Source organism: Platalea leucorodia (genome assembly GCF_965183815.1).
Source record: "Platalea leucorodia genome assembly, chromosome: 14".
Lineage (NCBI taxonomy): Eukaryota > Metazoa > Chordata > Aves > Pelecaniformes > Threskiornithidae > Platalea > Platalea leucorodia.
In genome coordinates this window covers 5,289,895-5,306,774 of record NC_138836.1, presented here as the reverse complement: position 1 = coordinate 5,306,774, position 16,880 = coordinate 5,289,895, and the positions used below count along the sequence as shown (strand labels likewise).

Here is a 16,880-nt window from a genome sequence, read left to right as displayed (position 1 = left end):
CCCAGGCACAGAGGGGACCGGGGAGGCCGGGCGGTACCGGGCCGGGCGGTACCAGGCCGCGGCGGGGCCCCGCACTCACCCGCCACCGGTTGCACCATCTTCCCGTTGCCAGGCGACGCGTCAACACCCGGTCACGTGAGCGCTGCGGGCCGCACCACCTCACCCCGCAGAGGGGGGGGGGGAACTGGGACAGCACCACCTCAGTCCGTGAGGGAGGTGGGGGGGGGGGGGGCTCGGGCCGCACTACCTCAGGCCACGCTACCTCAGCCCGCCGGGCTCGGGCGAGGCCCGCGGCGTCCGGGCCGCCATGGCCGCGCCAGCCCCGGTGCGGGGCAGCAGGTAACGGCGCCGGGCGGGGCGTGCTGTGCTGTGCTGGGGGTTCCCTCTTCGCCCTTCCCTCGCAGAGCCGGCCCCGCCTGAGGCGGCTGCCGCGCAGCCCCGGGTCACACCGGCGGCGGGCGGGGCGGGGCCGCGGGGCGGGCGCACCCCCGCCGGGCCGGGCCGGGCCGGGCCGGGCGGAGCGGGGCGGTGGCAGCGGCCCCCGCGCAGGGCCCGGTGGTTCGGAGCCCGCCCGGGGCCGGTGGGGTCCGTCCAGCCGCGGGAGCCGCCAGAAGTTTCCCCGGGCTCGTCTTTACCGGTAAAAGCGCCGGGGCCGGGCGGGGCGTCGCTCCGTGTAGCGCCGCGTGTAACGCCGGCTCCGTGCGGCGGGGCCGGGCCGGGGCCGCGCTCCTGGGCTGCGGTGGGCGGCAGCGGGGGCCCGGCTGAGCTCCGCGGCGGCTGCCCCAGCCCACCCGGGCCGGCTGCTCGTCACGCGTGTTCGTGCCCGGTGAAGGGGACGAGGCACCCGGGTGTCCTGCCCGGCACCCTGGTCACGCAGCCGTTTTTTCATCCCGTTCTTTGTCTTCCCTTCCTACGCCCCCCCCCGCCGCTGCTGCCTGCCGGAGCCCCACGCCGGACGCGCCCCGCTGCGTGGAGGGCCGCGGGGGAGGCGGGCGGGATGCTGCCGGCTCGGGGCTGGCAGAAAGCAGCGTGCCAAACAGCTCTCAAACTCTACCTCCTGCTATTTTGGAGTGGCTACGTACAGCTGGAGTAATGTTATGATTTCCTTACTTTTTGGGGGGGGTGATCTTCTCTCAAATTACCCCAATATCTACCTCTCCCTTCGCTGAGCTCTGTTATCAGCGGAGGCATGAAGATGGATGGTCTGGATCCTTGGCAATTATTTGATGTATGGCCTTCAGGCGCTGCAGGGCAGGGATTATGTGTTGATATATTGCTCGCTGTGTTGCTGACACTCTGTGAAATAACTCTGCTTCTTCCTCTCTGAGGTCTGCCCGTCTTTTCTGTTCTCGGACTGGTAGCTTGTCTTGCAAAGGTATTATGTTCTTAGTTGCCGCTCTGACTAGGAAGTAATAAAAGTGAAAGATCTTTTAAGAGAAAACAGTAGAAACGTTAAGACCCGGACACCTCAGGGTAAAGATCTTGGGCTTGCTGCTTCTTTTGTAGAAGCCTCCTTTAGGTTTGTAGGCTTAGAGGAGCTTGTTCTCGTTCTGGTGATAACTTGGCTAAAAGCAGAGCAGTCTCTGAAAGCTACTTCTCTGACCCCGCATTGGATTTGCTGAATATCTGGGTTTATTCTGTATGTCTCGCTGTGCGGTTGGTGTAAAGCTGGAGAGCCGGGATGGGGCAGAGCATTGCTTTCTCTGTCCAGCAGGCAAGAAGGAAGGGGGCCATGGCCCTGCCTGTGGCAGGGTGAAAAGGAGACTATTTCAAAGTCACAGAGACGCATGGTCTGATGTCTGTCGTATTAAGAAAAGACTTTGCAATTAGTTCATCAATTCAGCTGTGAAACCAGGTTCCTGGGAATTTTTAGCTGCTGATATTTAGGGATCTAGTCCTGTGAGCGTTATCAGGCCACAGCTACCGGGCGCTGGAAATAAAAAGCCGTAAAAGTGTTACCTACTGCACAAGCGCTGCAGTGAAGTAATATGAAATGATGTTTAATCTTGGGACGGAGGGACGTATGGCACAAATAATTTCTCAGCACTAAACCGTGTGTTGTGGTTTGACTTTTAGTGCTGGAGGGCTGGTAAGCTTTTTGTTTGCTTTTTTTATGCCTAAGCAGGTGTGGCGGGGAGCAGCAGGCAGGCTCCGATGATAGCATTTAATTTCCCTTTTTATCTCTGAGTCACAAACTTGCAGTATTTAGTCTGCTGTCCCTTTTTTACCTTCTCCACTGAGATGCGTCTGAGCGAAATCTGTTCCACTGAAGTGACTGGAATTGGAGTTGTGCGAGTGTCAGGATTTCAGCCTTCGCTGGTGACTGCTGTTACTTTTGCTTTACTCTGTACTCTGCGTGCCACTGCTGCAGCAGCGGTCAGGAATGAAAGACTTTTTGGTGACCTACATAATTCTCCCCATGAAATGGGATGACTTCAGACTGGCTCCCTATGGTAAACTTTTTTCCTTGATTTGGCTAGGTCATCTTAAATAGCTCCAGCTAATAGCTAGTAGTTTTGAAAGCTTTTTTTTTTATTTCTCCCCCCTAATGTAGAGGTATTGCAATACAAAGGGAAGGTCATTGGAAGGGCTCTCACGTATACATAGAGAAGTATGGATCAAGTGAGTGACTAGCTGAGAGTTGCACAGAAAATCCAGAAAAGGACTGGAAAGAAGCTGCGAGTCCTGACTCCCAGGCTCCTGTACTCCGTCTCCGGTCTCTCTGCCTTCCAGCGCGCTGTAACCTGTGCTTGAGCTACCAGAGATGCAAACCCTGCATTTGCTTTTCCCAAGGAGAAGAAGAGGCAGGAACTTCTGCAGTGTTTGAGATCTCCCCGGTGCAGTGACTCTGTGCTCCTTAAATACGTAAAATCGAATTTAAGTTCTTGAGGGCAAAAAAGAAAAAAAGCCTGTTGCGTTTTCCTTACTTAAGGCATTTCATGCTTAAATCTGGTGCTGGTGTTTGACAGCTCTTGTTTCTCCTCTGTGCCCAGACATGCCGTAGGTCTCGTGTTTCGCTTCAAGAGCCCTGTAGCTTGGCTTATTTTGCTTGTAAGGCTGTTAAACTCTTGCACAGCAAATTTGCCCTTGGAGCTGCAAGACCTACTGCCAGGCACAAAGTGCTCAGCAGTGTGACTTGTCGGCTCCAGCAGACCCCAAAGCGCAGGCTGTCATATGCCTCTATGGGCTAAATTTATTTGTGAGAGAAGCCTTGTTGCCTTGTGTGCTCATGAACCGCTCGGGTGTCAGCGTCTGCTGCACAGACCGGGAATAACGTGCTGGAGCCTGTGTCAGCTTGCGCCGGAGCCCTGCATTGCCCTCCTTCGCCAGAATACAGGAATCTTGTGCAACCGGAGGCAGCAACATTTGGTCCAGCAGCGTCTGCCAAGGTGAGGGTGCGATCTGCCAAGCCAAACAGGATTTTGTTGTTGGTCGGTTTGCAAAAAGGGGAAGGGCATTTCTAAGAGAGGCGAGCAGCCGGTGTTATTTGAGATGCTGCTGGCTGGAACTGGCCAGGCTCTTGTGAAGAGGCTCCTGGGGTGATTTCAGGAGTTGGCTCCCCAGCACGTTTGTGAGATCTCATGTAGCTGAGAAGTGCTGGCATTGACTGGGAGAGCAGCCAGGGGCTGTGCGAACAGACTCGGTAGCTGTAGCAAAGATTTTTAGTGGCGACAGTTGATGTGTGGGAGAAGAAAATGTATGTGTGCTTAATAAATATTGGCACTCAGCAAGAGCTGATCAGCTAATTCAGTGCTGCAGCTTCTGGAGAGCTGGGTTGTCTCTGCCACATTGAAAAGAATCCCTTCAGATCAGGGGATAAATAGAAAATTAATATGAAAAATACATTTTTTGAATGGTGCTAATTTAATGCTGACTTAGCTGTAGGACAGTTCTCGCCTGTCTACCCGAGCTCATGCAAGAGGCAGCAGCAATACCTGCTTCTCCTCACGCCCCAGGCCCCGGGGACTGTGTGTGCAGACGTTGTCCCACACAGAAGAGGGCTCAGAATAGAGCAAACCCTGCAGATTGGGTCTTTTTGTTACCTGCTGGTTTGTATGGTATGAACTCCTGGCTTCTGGGAAGGAGAGGCACATTCACAAGCTGTGTTTCAGAGACTTTTAGGGTTGTATGAATAGAGTAGATGACCTTCAGAGGTCCAGTCCATCACCTGGCCCTAGCTGGGACCAACTGCCTATCTGTTTCTGTGGCCTGTCTTTGGAAACCCCCCAGTGATGGAAACGGCCTCTTCAGGTTGCCCCACGCCTGCCATTAGAATGACTAAACCAGATATTCCTTGCCACAGTTCAATTGCCCTACTACTTCTTTCCTCCATAGACAGCTCTTCCTTTTTCTGGCAGTGACAATTCACATGTATGAAGACTTCTAATACATTTCCCTTTCTTTAATCTTCCCTTGGCAATCTCTTTCCATGCCCCAGATCACTCTTGTCATTCTCCCTGAAACTGTCCAGTGACTTATATCTGTTTTTCTTTAATGCTGCAACCAAAGCTACGCAGAATTCCCTAGCCTGTGGCAATGGTGAAAGGATTAATTTGAGTCTTGCTGATGATATTTATATATCCCAGTATATTTGGCTGTTAGTTTGCAGCATTGTAATGGTCTCTGATTTCTGATGCATAGCTCTTCTGCAAGACAAACGCAACAGACTAATTTTCTATGCTGGCAGGACATCATATTCTTCACCTCCTGTCCTTTTTTTTGTTCCCTCTTCCCAGCCCGCGTGCGCATACCTGCAGTGCCGTCCACCTGCACATCAAGGCAGTGCTGAAGCAACAGGTGTTCTGCAGGATCAAAGTGATATTTCCCTTTAAATTCCTCCTGCTTTCCAGGGAGCAGCTTTTGATCTTTTACCTGTTGCTTTGTTCTTTCTCTGCTAAGTAAAAGCTAATTAAATGTTGCCTCTGTTGGCAGAGAAGTTCTGCACCTCTGCCTGCGTTCCTGAGAGCCCCTGGGGAGCTGCAGTAGGACATCACACAAGCTCGTGCTTCACACGTGCATCTCCATCTGCTGTCCTTAGTAGGAAAAGCTCGCTCCTGTTTTCTGAGGGAGCATTCTGTGGCCAACAGCCACAGCCGCCTGATACCACCTTCCTCCCTTGCATGTGCAGGTTTTGCGCTTTTAGATTCCTGATGAAATAGCTGACATTTAGCTAAAGGTCTGGATATCTAGGCTGCTTTCAGTCTTGACAGCAATGGGGCACAGCTGAGCAGACTCTGCTGCCCACAAAACGTGGTGACCCTCTTCAGACCTGCCAGAAGCTGAGGGCCTCTGATGCCGTACAGGTTGCTCCACATCACTGCTTTGGACTCTCTCAACGCTGTGTTGAAATGCTGTGTTGTAACTTGGTGGTGGGAAGGAGGAATTGCAGCAGAGTTTACTGTCTGTATTCTTGCAGGGTGCAATGAGAGGAAAGGTGACTTGCTCTTTAAATATGGTTGAGGCAAATTACTTTCTCCAAGATACAACCCAGAGCCTGAAACAGTACTGTGTTTTTTGGCAATCCAGACAAGAACAAGCATATGGCTCCATTGGTGTTTGGTTTTCTGGGCTGAGATGTGAACATACGTGTTGTGTTTGGTGCTAGAAGGAGACATGGGTGCAAAGGACTTGCAAAGTAATTCTTTTATCCTAAACACTTGCTGGGCACAGTAGATAGCAAGGTTGAGGCTTCTCCGTCAAGTTCCAGCAAAGCCTGAAATGCAGAAACTGCTTATGCTGTGATTCAAGCTGACAAATCTAGTGGTTGCCAGTTAAACAAATAGTTTGTCCTTTAATGAAGGCTCTGTCAACTACTTGGCCCTCTCATTTGCAATCTTCTGTATGTACAAATCTGTCAGAATCAGGACAGCTATTTTCCTTCCCTGCAGCTTTCACTCTGCTCTTCGGGAGGTGTTGGTTTGTGTTTGCCCTCTCTGCCTTCTCGCTTCCTTGTTTGTCTGGAGATACCGTTAAAACCGTGTTTAAAGAAATTGGAGTTAGTCAATGTTTGATGATGCTTGCTTTAGGCCCCTAAATGTTCCCTGCATACAGTGCCCCGATAGGACAAGTCAGGGCCTGTCTGCTTTTCTTTTTATTTCTGGCTACCCCTGTTGCACGCTCTGTGGACCGTGGTGTGGGACCTGTCACGAGGAACACGCTGAGCCGATCTCTCCACGCGCTGCCCCTGGACCTGGCACCGTGGCGATGTGTGGTGTATGCTAGGTCGGACCGGCCTGTTCACGAGCAAGTAAGGCCGTGTAAATACAAAGGAACAAAAGCAGATGTTTCCTCTCCTTGTGTACTTTTCAGCAGAACAAAAACTGCCGTGCCTCTGATGGTCTGCAGCAGCAGGTAGAGCCTGCTCTGTGTTGAATTGTGTTGGGCTATCTGTAGGATTGCTTCGTGCAAGACCCGCCTGCTGTTTCTTCTTCCTGATCTGTTTGCTAGACTGTTTATAGCTTGGGTGACCCCTCTGGATTCGCTGTAGAGCTCCTCATCAACAGCCCCGATGAGGAGCACGTCTGATTTGAGTACAAAGCTTACTTGGTGATTAGTTGGGGATCATACTCCACAGTTAGCTAAAGTTACCTATTGATAGATGAAATGTTTGCCTTGAGTTGGTGTGCCATACACTGCTATTGGAGTCTGTCCGCTCTGTTGAACATGGGTCTCTTGCCACTTATCTCTGAAAAAGCTCTATTTAACCATCACTGCTCAAAAAACAAAACAAAACCTCAACCCAAAAACCTCAAATGCACAGCAGGATTATGCCGAAATTGGTAAGCACAAGATGAGCTTGTTTTGATTCATGTTTTCTGGAGATCAGTGGTTACTGTGGATGCAGCAGCAGCCCCTTGCTCAGTGTCATGGTCTCAGCAGTTTTTCTGTGCTGAAGGAATCCTCCAGGGTCTACTCTGACTCTCTCTGACATCCCCAGGACAGTGACACATCGAGCAGCTCTGCATCGCTGAGCTATTCCCTTAATGGGCAATTTTCAGTGACAAGCGTTACTTTTCTCTTTCCTCCCCGCAGTAACTATTAGAATGTGGGTTTTTTGCTGCCTTCATATTTCTTCTTTGCAGAGAAAAACATCCCAGGATTCTGTACTTCAGCATCTTTAAAACGTAGAGGTGATGTTACAGATCCAGAGCATTTGGAGGCTCTTGCTTGAGTTGTAGAATTGATGCAGCAGTTGACAGGAGACCTCTTCCTTCTCAGACAGCAGTAGGCACGTGCTGTGCTATTGTTATGTTTATTCTAACACTACTCTTTCCTCCTTCTTGGCAGATCCTCTGAACTTGGCTCCTGATTAAAGCTGACAGATAATGGAAACATTTCCTTGGCGATGTCTCTGGGGCGACTCCTCCGACGTGCCTCTTCAAAAGCTTCAGACCTCCTGACCTTGAATCCTGGTGGTGGCAGCAGTTCATCTTCCATACTTGATGGGGAGATTATCTACTCTAAGAACAATGTCTGCGTCCATCCACCTGAGCTGCTACAAGGCATCGGGGAGCATCATCCAGGTGATACGGTGTTGCAGACACTGCTCACTCACTCTTTTTTCTCTCCTGGGGTGTGCGTTTGTTTCAAATTCTACATCTTGGGCTCTAAAGAATGAAGAGGTGCCAGTGGGGGACAGGGCAAGGCAGTCTTATGGAAGACTAAGGAAAGCCATCCACAAGCTGATCCATCAGCTCTTCTTTTAGTAGGAAAATTGATTATATTTCTCCTTTTTCTTCTGGTCTAGCGTGGATTTACCTGTTTTAGTAAGTCCTTATGTATTGCCAGAAGATGGGCTGTTGTCATTTGAGGACAGTAACTTCTGTTGCTCTTTCAAATATGCGTCTTGTTCAGGAAAGCCAAGTATCATCTTGTAACTGTCATTGCTAGAGTGGCCTCGACAACCATTGGTAAAGAGAAAAAAAAAGAAAACCTGCTTGTGGCTGCATGCACTGGAGTAAATGAAGATAAATACTGCCCTGTGCCTTTATTCTCATCTGTTACTGCACTCTTTCATGTTTTCATCAAAGAGAGCTGTGGCTACTGGCTTAGCTTCACAAAACTGATTATTCTGTGAACATTGACCCATGCTTCCCTCTTTGCATGCGTGACTCTTTTTTTTTTCCTATTGGCTTCCCATGAAAATTGTAGCCCTTTAGCTACACTAAGGTAAATATTCTTGAGAAAGAAATGTTTAGCTGGCACTTGAAATTGTTTAACTAACAAACAGTAGAAGTTTTTCATGTGGCAACATATTTCAGCATTTACTCTTGATTAGTAATCCGTCCAGGAAGTTGAAGTAATTGCATGTCATTTCTATGTCCACTTAGGCCGGAGGGAATTTAGACTATTCAAAAGCCATATGCAGACTTGAAATTATTTGTAAATCCTGAATAATGTTGAGCACTCCACAATTCACTTGGCAGAATTCTCTCCTGGTAAATGGAAGGGTTTGTTTTGTCTGTGTGTAATGGTGACGAAGCGAGGGGAGATGGGGATGGGCAAATTTCAGGCTTATGCAGTTTCCGAAGCATAAAGCTGTGTCGTAACTGATTGCTCCTTTACTCTCTCGAAGGCTATTTGTGCTTGTACATGGAGAAAGATGAGCTACTCGGGACCACGCTTATCCTTGCCTGGGTGCCAAACTCCCGCATTCAGAGGCAGGATGAAGAAGCCCTGCGCTACGTCACTCCTGAGAGTTCCCCTGTCCGTAAAGCTCCCCGCAAACGCGGCCGCCACACTCAGGGTTTCGGCATTGTCCGGCAGGCTTCCCCCACCGAGCAGAGAGGGGCAGTGATCCTGAAAGGAGAAGATATCTTGACTGTGTCACAGCTTGTGAAAGATGTGGCTTACATCAGCTCCCCCTCTTCGGAAGGGGAGAAGCTCTCCCAGTGCTGCCCTGCGGCAGACGGCACCCACCGGTCCCCCCAGCCTGCCCGCAGTGACTCAGGAATCCTATCGACAATCAGTTCTCAGGAGGAGCAGAACAGGTCGGAGCTGTCGGTGGAGGGGACGGAGGAAGGTCTGGACTACAGACCAGAGCCAGGGGAGGACGAGGGCTCCTTGGAGCTGTCTGTCGATGACGTGAGCAGGGACAGTACTTTTGACTCTGATTCTGATGCCTTCTCTTCCCCCTTCTGCCTCTCTCCCATTAGTGAAGCCCTCGGGAAAAGCAGTAGTTCTGTGTTTCTGGATAATGAAAGCAGGTGAGTGCATCCTTTTCTCTAGTTTCTGGGTGAATAGCTGGAGTGCTGGTTGCTGAGCTTGGAGATGCTGAAGGAAACTGAGAAGCATCACAGTGGCATTGAGCTGAATATCCTGTCTTGCTTCAGACACCTGTGTAATTCACAGGAAATGGTTTGCCTGCCAGTCCTCCTTCTGCTCAGTCAGCCCTGGCCCCGAACATTCAGGGCTGTATATGTACAGTCTTTCAGGTGAACTATCTTGAGCCCTGGAAGCAGCATTACTAAATTAAAAAGGTCCTTTGTTGGTCTAATTGGCTCTGCTGAGGAGATGTGCTAGTTCCTTCTTGTGCAGAGCCACATCAAAGTGTCTGCCTGACTTCCTCTGAGCCATGGGTGCCTCTCTGCAAGGCACCGTGTTGACATGAAGTCTGCATGTATGAGCTTGTTTTGCTGGTGTTCAGAACGTGGTCCCACTTAAGACATATAAATATTAATTCTTACCTGTCTAACCTGGATATTTTAGTCAATGCTGGTATATCTAAATATCAGCGCTTCTCAATGGCATGTGCAGTAAACTCTACGTAGGGGAAAGAGGGCACCTTGGCAAAGGAATAATGAACAGTAGGATACCTACACCACTTACTGTATTGATACGCAGTGTTTCTGGCTCTCTGGTCTGTGTGGTGTATCACTCGTTTCCATCTTGGGGAGGATGGGTGTGCTGCGTTCGTGAAGCACCGTGGGCCTGATTTTAAGGATATAGCTCAACTTTGAAACCATGCCTGAAATTAGGAAAAACAAGTTCTCATTTGTGCCTGTCAGCAATGTACAGACTACGTTAAGACTTGACATTTGAAGAGATTTTGCCTCTTTATTTTATGGGCTAATCTCAAGCCCAGAGAATGCCAGTAAGGACAAGGTTTATGAAGGAAGTATTCTAATTGATTCAACTCTCTCTGGATATTTTAAAGCACTTCAGCGCGGTGATCTCAGACTTTGTATCAGCTTTGCATTTGATATGTGTCCTAGCAGTATGCTTCTAATTAACTGCGAGCCCACGGGGTTTTCTGGGCTTGAGCTCTGCAGCAGCTGGGTGGGCAGCGGTTTGAGCAGCGCCTCGGCCTGGCCAGCACGGCTGTCCCCGTCCCGTCCCATCCCACCGCAGCTCTCCTCTGGCTGTAGAGGGGCATTGTAAAGGAGCTGCGAGGTGCCCAGGAGGGGCCTTTGGTTTCCAAATTGTGCTGAACAACATCAGTTTGACAGTGTCCATCTCTAAATATGATGCCTGACAGTCTTTTTTGACAACTGTTAATAGGAATGTAGGCAGCTTTGGAAACTACATAAACATCATGAAACACACCTTCAAAAAATTTTACAGAGAGGTGTTTACATGATTAAATATCACTCCTAATAACTGACTTTATTTTGTTGGTTCCTAGGCTTTTTGTCCCGTTCAGATTGTGTTCTAGCACTGGGCTGCTGCTTAGGGTCGAAACTTTAGTTGCATACACTTTTGCAGAATGTTGTGTTGGTTTAGAAATTTCTTGGCCTTGAGTTAAAAACCAGAAAACCCCCAAATCCACTGCAACCAAAGCCTCTGTTTGTTTAAGGTGTGTAAACTTTTTTTTTTTTTTTTTTGCTTGAAGCAGCACTGGCAATCTGTGTGTTGGACCTGTCTCTATCACTCTGAAAAAAGTGAAGTTTTCGGGGCTTGGGGGTTTTTTTAAGCATTTTTTTTGGTAAATAAAGTATAATTAAAATGCTTCTGTGAACATTTCTGAGTTCCAACAGTAAGATTCTTAAAGGAAAAACATTCTTTTTCAGTCTATGTGTGGGGAAGCTGTGGCCTCCGCTGTGGCCCAATTCATCTGCTAAAATTATCACCTTCTTATGAAAGACATTTCCTTCTTGCATTGATATCCATGACCGCATTGGTCACATCGCTTCTGTTTGTCCTTTAAAGCAAGTGCTGTGGAAGCGCAAGCTGGCATCTATTCCATGACCTGTGGGACTGTTCGTAGAGCTCCAGCCTCTGGCCAGATGTTGCCCCAAGCTCCACTCATACAATTCCACCACCATCCTTGAGGCAGGGATCATTATCCCCGCTTTAGTGGTTAGAAGCAGGGGTCACGATGGATATGTTCAGAATAATGTCCTAATTACTGAAAAGCAGGAGACTGAACTCACCCTGGGAAATCCCAGTCCTTGGCCTGGGCCGTGAGGCCACGTGCTGTCCGAGGTGTGCAGCAGCCTCGGAGAGCTTTTGCACCCGACAGCGTGCGCCGGCAGAGGAGCTGGTGCAGAAGGGTGCCGGCGCGGTGCTCGGAGGCACGGCAAGCGGGCAGGGAGCGTTGTGGTTTAACTGTTTTGCAACACTTAGGCTCGGAGCTGCTAATAGCATCAGGGAAGGAAGGAAATAGAGTTTATTGCATCTTCGCTACCTTGCCTGTGAGTTCATGCAGCATTTCCCTGTTGTTTCGCAGCCTGGCTCGGGCGAGCCCTCTGCCGGCTTTCCTCGCGTGCTGCCGGAGTCCTGACAGCTCCAGCAAGCAGAGGCTGGCTTTGCAAACACTGCTCATGGTCCTAGTAGACTTTTCTTTTCTTTCCTTTTTTTTTTTTTTTTTCTTTTTTAACTCTTCTGGCACCAGTCTGGAAGCCTCGACCAGTATATGTGGCACTCATAATTTGCAGCAGATTAATAAAACAGACCTTTCATTGTTTGGGACTTCAGACTTGAAAGGCTTTTGTCCAGTGTGTCCATTTTTTATGCCAATTTGTTCTTCCCCATAGGGCCCCCTTGCATGATATCTGCAGGATCTTACAAACTGAGTCAGAGATTTTGCATAGAATACTTTGCAAAAATCCTGTCAAAAAGTGTTCTCTTATTCCCCGCGTTCATCCCAGCGTTTTGGGGGATGGGGGATGCTGTTTCAGAAGTCACTACAAGCATGAGAACAGCTTCCTTGTTTCTCAAGCGGGTTTTTTTCGTTGGTTTTTTTTTTTTTTTTTTTTTTTTTCCCCTGCTGGCTGCTTCCCATCTGAGCCAGAATTGGAGTGCGAACAAAGTTTGTGCTGCTGGCAGATTGTTTCAACTCTTTTTCCCTCCCTACCCCCCGGTCACCACCTCCTCCCTGCAAAGAGGAGCGAATGTTTCTGGTTATTTCCCTCTGCATTGGGGAGCTGTTGTAAAGACAACTCTGCTTTTCCCCATGATTGTTTCAGAAGCTGAAGCAATGCATTGCATGGGTGTTTCAGTCCAGCCATCTTTCTTTCTGTGCAATTAGGTATCATCAGAAACGGAAAGATGTGACATTGTGGCAGAATTAGGCCATAGATGTAGACTTGGATCAGGTAAGATCAGGATGAGCAACTTACAGGGCTCAGCAAGCTGCTTGCCAAAATATCCGTATGACCAGGAGCCACAAGTCCCGTATGCCTCTTGGAGCATCCTCTGAGAAGGCGGCCTGGCCTCCTGGGCAGAAGAGAGCCAACAAACGCATCCTGGCGCATGCGGGACAGGGGCAGGGAAGAAGAAGGGAGGTAGGCTTGGAAGCGGTTGAGTTGCACAATGAGTCAGTCATTTTAAATCAACAACTCGCCTTGTAGAACATAAGGAAATAAAAACGTATCCATTGTTTTTTGGTTTTGGTTTTTTTTTTTTTCCTCTTTGCTTCTCAGTTTGACAGGCTGCCAGAGATCCCATGCAGCGATCGATGCTTTCCTCCCATTTACACAATTCCTCAGGCTAGGAGCTATGGGAGTGTCCCGTCACCAGCATACACATTCTTGCTTCTCTTTTTAGATGAGCCTGGGACTTCTGCATAGTGCACTCGTCTTTCGTGGAAAGGTGGCTTCGCTCTCTTGGGTTTTGTGTCCTTGTTAACTTTGGGGGGCCCCTTTCTGCTCATAGTTCGTGGTTCCTGCAGGGAGGTAGCTAATGTGGGAAACGCCTCTACTGATAGTGGCTTTGTCAGTGACTGCATTTCTGTAAAAGGAGGGATACTGGAAATGAAATCGTTCCATTCTGTTCCTTTTCTCCCCTGTCACCGTTGTTTGCTGTCTGTCAGGAAACATTTGCCTTGTGGTCTGAAGGGCACTGATTCAGGACAACTGCACTCTATACCCAGCTTTGGCTTGTTGCTGCCCTGCTAAATTACTCAGCTTCCGTTTTCCCCATCAGTAAAGTGAAACTAAAAGCCTTTTGTTACATCCTGGTGACCAAATAGCATCTGACACCTATATAATGTCTTTCGACCAATGCTTCTGAAGTTATTTTAACTGACCGTGACATCAGATCTATACCAATCGGTTGCAGAAGTACTTAGTGCTCTGTGAGTGGGGTGGTTGGGGTTTTTTTGTGCCGTGCCGGAGTGATCCCTGGTGAACAGGAGCTTTCCCTAGCAATGGGCCGTAGGCCTGCTAAAGGCTTTTCGCTTTGGTAATGAACTGCAGTTGCTGTTACCTGACGAGCACCGTATTTGTCCTCTTCAGCATTTTTATAAATGCTGGCACTGATTCCTTCACTAACTTCAGGTTGGGATGTTGGTTGATACAGTCAGAATTTGCACCGAGAAGCCTCGGTGGTGGAATTGCATGAGTGGAGCTTGGGGCGACATCTGGCCAGAGGCTGGAGCTCTGCAAACGGTCCCGCCAGTGGTGGAATAGACGCCAGCTTGCGCTTCCACAGCACTTGCTTTAAAGGACAAGCAGAAGCGATGTGACCAATGCGGTCACGGATATCAATGCAAGAAGGAAACGTCTTCCATAAGAAGGTGATAATTTTAGCAACCAGTAATAAAAATAATGAAACCTTTTCATAACGGAGCTAAACGATGCTACAGTTCTCATGTTCTTCAGCAGACATGAATTCACATAACAGAACTATCACAGACGGTCTAGGCAAAGCACACAACGCAAGGAAAAACTCCTTTGGCGTCGCAGTTGATGCAATTTTTACAGATGTGTTGCACATCCTGTTGTTAAGCCTCTTCCCAGGGAGCTAATCAGTAAATTACCTTCTCGGGAGGGAGCGGAGGCGCAGCGTTACGGAGGGTGGCAGCAGCTGCAGGAGCGGGTGGTAACAGAGCGTACGGTGTTGCATCATGTTGTTTTGGCAGCTCACCTGAAAGGCTTAGTGCTGTTCAGACCTCTGCAGAATAAACAGGAGGCAAAATTATGGGGGAAATGAGCTGAAATTAGTGTGAACTGGCAGGAGCTCTGGAGTCATCAAGAGGTTGGGAATTCATCGCTGTTGTAACAGAAGTGATTATATTCTTAGAACCAGGGGAATTGGTCACAGACTTCCAAATCTCCTGTAACTTCTTGCAGCATCTGGTGTCATGCTATCTTACTTTTTATGATCTCAGCCGTGGGGATGAGTGCGTGGGGTGCCTCGCTGCTTCTGGCTCAGGCTCCAATTCCCCAGGACCTTGCCTGAACTAGTGCGATTTATGATGTAAGACACCGAAGCACCTGAATCCGTTTGTACCCAAACCAATGCCCAGGAAAAAAATATCCCCAAATCCTTCTTCCGTCAGAAGGACAGTCCTTTTTCCCTTCTCTCTGAGCCGTGGAGTAGATGTAAACTTCATTTAAGGCAGTGCTTTCAGGTGGTCTGCACGGAGCCCGGTGCTGGGAAGAGGAGCTGGCCTCAGCCGTTTGCTGTCAGCAATGCTGTGTAATCAATTGAAGTTGTTACTGGCTGCAAAGCTGAGAAGGTCGGACAGATCCAAGAGATTGAGGAGGCATACGGCTCTATCTTGCTTTATATAAATATTTGAACAGCAAGAACATTAATTACAGCAGGTTTGTTTTTTCCCTCCGTTGGTTCGCTGCCAGATTTCTGTGGAAGAAAATAGTGACAGCTAACTCGAGATCAGGAATTGCAGTTAGCGGGATCGTGAAGCTATTTATTTGGGATTTCAGGGGAGGGATAGTCCGTGGCGAGAGCGGGTGATGCCGAAGAGATCCCACGGCCAGGCAGGCAGGAGCGACGGAGGACCGGAGAGGAGCCGCTTTGCCCGCCCAGGTTTCTGGGGCGCCAGGCGTTGTTTGGGTTTGCTTCCGAGGACGGGGATGCTCTAAACTCCCGCTTCGGAGGCGGCCCCGCTCTCGCAGCGCCCAGGGAAAGGGGCCGCGGGGGGAGCGGGGCCGGGGCCGGGCGGTGGGCGCGGGGCCGGGCGGTGGGCGCGGCGCGGCCGCCAGGGGGCGGGCTCTGCCCAGCGGCGCGGCCGGGCGCTCCCCGGCCCCGGCGGCCGCTCTTTCCCGCCCGGCGGGGCCGCCCCGCCTCGGCCCCGGCCCCGGCCCCGGCTCGGCACCCCCGGCCCCGCTGCCCGCCCGCCCCTCGGCCGAGCAGCCGTTCTCCTCTCGGCTGGCGGAGCCGAGGGCTCGGCTCCTTCCCGCCCCTCTTCTACCTCAGGAGAGCCGCCTCGGGGCGCGCTTTGCCCGAGGGTGCAGGTCCGGCCCCGCCGTGCAGCCAGGCTGAGGGGCGGTGGCTCCGCACCAGCGCTCCTCGCTCCTGTCACTGCAATGAAGCGGAATCATTTACGGACAGTTACAGCGTCCTGGAGGCACCGAGGCTTTCTACGGGAGCGCAGGGCTCCTCGTCCCGAGTGGGCAGTGGGTTTGGGTGGAAGGCAGCCTTACAGCCCGGCCTGGCTGCAGGGGCAGAGTAAAGCACAGCAGTGGCTCTTTTCTCCGGGAGGCGTTGCAATAAAGCGCCTTTTCCCAGGATATTCTTGCATTTCTTCTGTTACTTATTTATACGATCGTAACGCCCAGAAATCCTAATTGAGAGCGGAGATAAATGGTGCTGGCAGGTATCCATAGCTTTGTGAGGGAAGAATTGCGTTAACTGGATCAAAATAAAGAGCACGTCCCCTCTAAAAGTACAACAGTATATGCAAATAAATCTGCATAGCCTCTGTCTTCTTGGCTCGGTCCTCACAATTATAACAGCATTAAGCATTTACAATAACTCTGAAACATGCTTTTAGCCAGCTCTCCTTTTTCCTCTCCCTTTTCTGCTACTTGAAGAAAGCTCTTCCCTTGGGAAATCCGCATTGTATTGTGGAAACAGTGAAATTCTCTCTGGGTGGTGTTGGCTCTGCTCATACTGGGTCAGCAGCAGTGCAGAGTCCGGGGAGCTGGTTAACTTTGTCTGTCAGTAAAAAGTCCCCCTGAAATTCCCAATTCATTGCTTAGAGCCAGGAATGTAAGAACAAAGGTAATCTTCAGGGCTTTCAAGGGACCGGGGTTTTGAAGGCTTGATTGTAATTAGCATAATTAGTGTAGAATTTTATTTTTGCATGGATAGGACTGAAAGAAAAAAAGCAAACTAATCCATTGATTTTAAATATAAAATAAACACTGGTAAGAAAGGTCCCCTTTTCCAGTCTGGAATAGGCTGAAAAGCAAACATTCTTTTTCGGGCTTTGCTGACAAATCACTTTTTCCATCTAAGGAATTTTTTTTTTTTAAGTGTTGCATTTCGATTGATTTATTAATGAGCTAAAGCCTAGGCATGAGGTGCCCCTTCTCTATATGGATTGTAAAAATCTGCCATTCAGCTTTTGGAATATTTTCCTTCCTTGAAATGAAGGTAACATTTCCATCATTGAGCAGCATACGCGCGGCTCTAAATGATTTGTTGTGTTTGGCTTCTCGGGAGCTATGTGTATTTTATTCATAAGCATC

The 16,880-nt window shown here is 49.6% G+C and overlaps 1 protein-coding gene across 3 annotated transcripts in view; it reads left to right on the top strand.

Moving 5' to 3' along the window:
* Positions 1–525: 525 nt before the first annotated feature.
* TBC1D16 (TBC1 domain family member 16) overlaps positions 526–16,880 on the top strand; it is a 33,054-nt gene continuing 16,699 nt past the window's right edge. For all 3 annotated transcript variants that reach the window (XM_082326861.1, XM_082326862.1, XM_082326860.1), the window contains exons 1-3: positions 526–637; positions 7,288–7,523; positions 8,576–9,206. In XM_082326861.1, the coding sequence (XP_082182987.1) occupies positions 7,346–7,523; positions 8,576–9,206 (809 nt within the window). In that variant the 5' untranslated portion in view covers positions 526–637; positions 7,288–7,345. The remainder of the gene's footprint in view (positions 638–7,287; positions 7,524–8,575; positions 9,207–16,880) is intronic.